Consider the following 6,000-nt stretch of genomic DNA (forward strand, 5'->3'; position numbering starts at 1 on the left):
AGTTGCTGACATTTAATGGACCATACGATTATTCAAGAACTATATTGGTAGATTAATTGATAAAGACAGCATTTTTCAATTGTTTTGAAGCTTTCATTGATGGAGAAGTCACAATTTGAAATACACGTTTTTTTTTTATACGCAAACAAACGGACGTGGCATCGCATGAAAGACGTTCACGTGACGTCTACACCGACAACATACATATACATGTGACAATCTGCTCTTTTTAAAAGCTGTGAGAAAAGCTGAGAGGCAGAGCACAAAGCTCCGCAGGTGACGACATTAAATTCTCTGACAGATGAGTTCATGCTCGAGTATTTAATAGCTTCCCCATTTTCCAAACACAAGTCACCTCTGTCTCTGCCTGGTCCAGGCATCTGCCCCAGCACTATAATCGGCTGTTGGCATTCCAGAACCTTTTTTTTTTTTTTTTTTTTTAAATACTTGATGAACAAGTGAAACACCAATCAATGTACCACACTTGAAACCACGTCGAGCTCCAAGTATTCCCGCACACGATGGAATCTTGTCTCTTCTTCTTTAATCACTTTCATCTCCATTTTATCGCTCAGCTCTAAAACTCGATGGTCTGTAACCTCTTGAATCCGTTAGTGATCCGATTGAGATGGGCCGATGTGGACCTGGATGTCATCTGGTAGGGTCTCAGCATCGATGCCATGCATCCTAGCCAGGCAGAGCACAGCATGGTCATCACTGGTCTGAGCTCAGCATATAAGACTGTTATGAATAACCATTTGCACCAGATTGAAGAATTGACTTCATATTTTCTGCAAATTAACTGGGCTCAAATAAGATAAGTAACATGAGACAATCAAGACTTGTACCTTCCCAGTTCCAGTTCTCCAGGTCCATCGGATTGTCTCTTGACAGATGATGGACGAGTTCCACGCCAAAGCAGTTTCCCATTACGTTGATGACTGTGTTGAAGCGGTCTCTGAAAGGCGCAGACAACATCAGACTATGACAGCACAGGATATATGCTGCTTTGCACACATTTTGTTTCTTTATTTTAACTCTTTGCACTTCTAGAATTTTAAGTAGCCATCATGTAGCTGACTGAACAAGATAAGTAATACTTATCTGACGTGACCGTCGAAATGCTGTTAATAACTTTTTAAACCGTTTAAATTACATTGAACAATTACACAATATACCTCAAATTACAAAACGTTATGTTAATAATGTCCGATTGAAAGTTATGTTACACTTTGTGATGCTACAGTGACTTCAAGTTTACACTGTTGAATGTTTTTCATTGGACGGGGCTCCACGTTTCTCCTTGCAACCTTAACCTTCCTTACAAGCTCAGATGTTTCCTAGGTTTAAATGGAGTAACCTAATTTGGAAAATCACTAGTTTGAAACTAGATAATAGAGGTCAGGAAGGACTTTACACTCAAACTTAGTAACACATTTGTGAATAGCCGACCCAAACCAGTCAGAAAAGGCAGTTGTAGAAATCCAGTCATCACATTTTGAACTACAGATTTGACTTACAGGATCCACTCTATGATCACTAGAATGAAGGTTTCCTTCACAGGTAACCCAGATGCTGCCAAAACAAAAAACGTCGTCATGGATCCTGTGGTTGGGACCCCTGCTGCTCCTGCACTCAACACTGCTGATGTCACACTGCAGATCAAACACACATACTTGTACCATGCATTTTTTAAGTCTCCTTACACCGACATCAACGCCGTCTATGACGACGACGCTAAGACTTCCTAAAGAGCAGCTTACACCATGGTACTCAGCTGGCCTATGCCCAGATGGATGTGGGTGAGTTGGGTAACGAAAACTGCTGCGACCACAAGGTAAAGAGCCGTCCCGTGCGCGTTCACGTTGGTGCCGACGGTGAACATGAAGCGAGTGACTCCTCTGTTTCCCAGGAGTCGCTCCTCACAGCAACGCAAGGTGAGCGGCAGTGTGGCAGAGCTTGGAGAAACACAAGAGAATCCATTGTTTGTGCACTACTCACAGGAAAATATAAAAAATGTGAATCTCTCAAAAATGCTCCGATGATGAACGCACTAATAAGCAGTGATGGTGAACTCTCAGATCTTTGTGCTACATCATCTTACCTGGAGGAGCTGAGGAACGCAGTCTTTAAGGCTGGAAAGTAGCTCTTAATGAAGACACCAGGGTGATGTCTCATAACCAGGGACCAGGCGAGTGACAGGCATGTTCCCTGGATTACAAGCCTGAAACACACAATGAATGCAATACAAGTTTCATTGATGAATTCAACTTCATTTTTAAGAGTGATGTCATTTCAGTGATAAAACAGTAAAACGTGAACACACCCAAGAAGAACTACCGCCAGGAACTTTGCGTAGCGGAAGGCTGTTTCCCAGTCCTGAACCTCAATGACACAGCGTATGACGATGAACAGCACTCCAACTGGAAACCAGCTGAACAGAAAACCATGAAATGAGAAATGAAGGAACCACTGACTGAGCAAACTGAGGCAGTTGTCTGAATCACATTGATATATCAGTAGAAAGAAGGAAATGGAAGAACTCGAAAAATGACCCGAAACTCCTTTATAATAAAAGCAACATTGAACGACGAGTGAAAGACGCTGCTATGTTTTGTCAGTAACACAATTTTACTATTTCAAATGGCAATACCCATATTTGTAGTACATTCAGTGTTGTAGCATAAATACTTCAAACTGTGGGATGTGTACTATATTTCTATATTTGTTTTAAATGGAGAAAGTCAATCATATATTTAATGCCATGTTGTTTCACCTTACCCCAGAACCGCGTCAACCACAACTTTAAGGAACTCGTGGATGGCAGTGATGAACGCCACAAGTGGTCCCATGTCTTCTCCCAGTCTGTTGAGGACCAGGGCAAAGGCGTAGGACCAGACCATCAGGCCCAATGGGTTGATGCCTTCAACATAATGCAACATATAGCATATAATAATATATATATATATATATCACATAATAATATTCAGTATGATATAATAATGTATATCGTATAATATAATATATATATCATACAATAATATGTATATCATATAATATATATATATATATATATATCACATAATATTCAGTATGATATAATAATGTATATATCGTATAATATATATCATACAATAATATAATAATATATATCATATAATAATAATATATATATATATATATATATCACATAATAATATTCAGTATGACATAATAATGTATATCGTATAATATAATATATATATCATACAATAATATATATATATATATATATCATATAATATATATATATATATATCACATAATATTCAGTATGTTATAATAATGTATATATCGTATAATATATATCATACAATAATATAATAATATATATATATATATCACATAATAATATTCAGTATGATATAATAATGTATATATCGTATAATATAATATATATATATATCATACAATAATATAATAATATATATAGCATATAATATGTATATCATATAATATGTACATCATATAATATATATGTATATCACATAATAATATTCAGTATGATATAAAAATATATATATATCATATAATAATGTATAGATCATATAATAATATATATAGCATATAATAATATGTATGTCATATAATATGTATATCATATAATATATATATATATATATATCACATAATAATATTCAGTATGATATAAAAATATATATATCATATAATAATATATATAGCATATAGGTCAACAATGCAGAAATCAGGACACCATAGATTTGGCTTCTACAATTATTTGCCAAAAAAAAAAAAATCAGTAATTCCCGCTTCTGTCGAGTTGCAGATCAGTGTGGCTCTTGACCCTCTTATGACTATTAATTTCTGCTGTTTTGTCATTCCACTTTACCACCCTACACCTGCTGACTTCTCACACCCTACCCCTGCTAGCCCTACAGCTTTGTAAATAGTTTACTACTACTGTCCCGTACACATATTTGGACCAACAAATATGCATAAATATATTAAATTGCACCATAAAGATTATTCTTTTATAAATATGCATAATGTTTCTATCACCAAAATGGCTTCAGCTCAAATATGACAAGTTATTACAAACTACTTTTTACAAACATACGCAACAGTCTCATCACCAACATGCCGAGTCATGAACCAGTACTCTACACTATGTCGTTTTAAAAGTGTTTTCTGGAACACATTAAATGTATATAACATAACAGTGCCTGGTCTTCACTAAACAAAAGCATATTGAGAAGTGTTTCACATTGTGCTTAAAGGAATATGTTGTTTCCGTATTATGATTTACTATGCACAGTTCAGCTTGAGCCACAGAATCTATGAAAGTCATAAGGTAATGCAAACGCTCCAATCCCTCTCTGGCGACGCCAGTCTTTTTGTGGTTGCACAATTTATAATTTACTGAATATTAATTTAAATTGCAAAACAGATCAGACTGTATAGATGCAGCACGATGAACAGTTGAACTGCAAAGCTCACATTTGACTATATTTTGATATGATGCTGCAGAGAAATTAGAAAAGTTATGCAACATCTAAAAAGGCTCAATAAAAAAAATGTAAGAATATTTGGTGACATGATTTTTGTTGTTGTTTTGGTCACTAAGCCATATTACGTATATGTCTAAGGCTTATATTGTATTATAATGCTTTTAAATGTATTGCACTAATGTGTGTGTTGTCCATCTAGAACAAAGTGTTCTTGACCAATTTTAATTTTCCCAATTTTTTAGAAGATCAATTATCTGAATTGTAATTCTTTCGGCACTAATGTAAAGTAGCGCAGATAAACAGATGCACCTGATGCAGAGTTTGCATGATGGCAGCATCCCTTTAACACGTAGCGCTTCCTTTGTCATGAATCACTCCGATTGGCTCATTCGAGTGCAGGTCTAACTGAACTTCTCTTCAAGGGGAACATCCATGAACCTCAGGAACTCTGCACTGATCTGAAATGGGAAAAAAAAAATAAACAGGAAAAGGGACTGATATCTAGGCCAGTGCACAAAGTGAACAAAAACATGTATTACCTGTGAGTGCAACAAAAGATATTGCAACAAATATGAAATTCTGATAGTAGCAAAGTGCAATATTTATGACCAAATGCGTCCCTCACTGTAACTCAACCCAGACTAGAACCAGGGTGGCTTAGTCAAGGGTCAATTATGCATACGACAATAAAGAACAGATTATTTTCTGCAGTGCTAGTTCAGAACTGTTAACGGTTATGTTCCAAAACAAGCGCGCGGTCTGCCGACTGTCGCTCCCCTCCAAACACATGTGCGAGGCAAACATTTCGCGGACGTCATGACGTCAGACGCACGACACTAGGGGGGAAATTAGCGCATGCGCTTACACTTTTATTACGGTCAGGCTGAGGCGCCAAGGTTTTTTTAAATGTATTTTTAAGTTTAGGGAATCTACAAAAATAGTCGCTAAGCAGAGATCCAAATTAGACCATATAAAAATAATAATAAAATTAAAAAAATATGCAGTGCATAATCTGCTCTGTTGGCATTTATTTTGCAAATTTTGTGAGCAACTGTTGTTGTAAAGAAAAGACAAGGCATTTGACCATGTCCTCTGACCCTCGTGTTCAGATGTAGTCACTGCATTTATAGTCAGGGATCAATGAATCATTTCCTCATCATGTGTCGTTTGGATCCAACAAGCGCGCTGCTCTCCTCTCAGTTGAAGCCCGTCGTTTTGCAGTTCATTAGGTGTCCACCGGGCGGCGCTGTCCGACAACAAATGCGAGGTCTGCCAGTCTTCTGCAGCCACCTGCCTTTAAGAGAAACTCGAAGGGACCAGCAGTGTGAAATGGCAACATAACGCATTCTTCTCTATGACAGAAGGGGTTAGTTCTGGTCAATTGGGCCACAGCATTCAGATTCAGTATCTGATCCGAGTGCAGTCTTTTTGCACAGATCTTGTGGTTTCTCATGTCAATGCTGTTTAGGTTTCTGCCGACACTTACTGTCAA

At 36.9% G+C, this 6,000-nt stretch overlaps 1 protein-coding gene across 1 annotated transcript; it reads right to left on the reverse strand.

The window, feature by feature from the left end:
- Positions 1-477: 477 nt before the first annotated feature.
- On the reverse strand, positions 478-5,180 carry LOC137866578 (excitatory amino acid transporter 3-like). Its single transcript, XM_068702576.1, has 9 exons — positions 5,048-5,180; positions 4,818-4,966; positions 2,782-2,923; positions 2,327-2,434; positions 2,105-2,224; positions 1,764-1,958; positions 1,521-1,655; positions 849-958; positions 478-687 (listed from the first exon to the last, which is right to left on the reverse strand). The coding sequence occupies exons 3-9, from the start codon at positions 2,901-2,903 to the stop codon at positions 578-580; spliced, it is 900 nt and encodes a 299-aa protein (XP_068558677.1). The 5' UTR covers positions 2,904-2,923; positions 4,818-4,966; positions 5,048-5,180; the 3' UTR covers positions 478-577.
- Positions 5,181-6,000: the final 820 nt, after the last annotated feature.

This window comes from Cebidichthys violaceus, unplaced genomic scaffold (genome assembly GCF_023349555.1).
Source record: "Cebidichthys violaceus isolate CVI_PGR_0920_01 unplaced genomic scaffold, fCebVio1.0.p SCAF_86, whole genome shotgun sequence".
In the NCBI taxonomy this organism is placed as follows: Eukaryota; Metazoa; Chordata; class Actinopteri; order Perciformes; family Stichaeidae; genus Cebidichthys; species Cebidichthys violaceus.

Excerpts from the sequence above, each read along its gene's own strand:
- LOC137866578 (XM_068702576.1), bottom strand. The coding sequence starts at position 2,903 with ATGGTCTGGTCCTACGCCTTTGCCCTGGTCCTCAACAGACTGGGAGAA. Across the intron at positions 2,435-2,781 it reads GTGGTTGACGCGGTTCTGGG|CTGGTTTCCAGTTGGAGTGC; the intron begins GTAAGGTGAAAC and ends TTTTCTGTTCAG. Across the intron at positions 688-848 it reads GGAGAACTGGAACTGGGAAG|GATGCATGGCATCGATGCTG; the intron begins GTACAAGTCTTG and ends CTGCCTGGCTAG.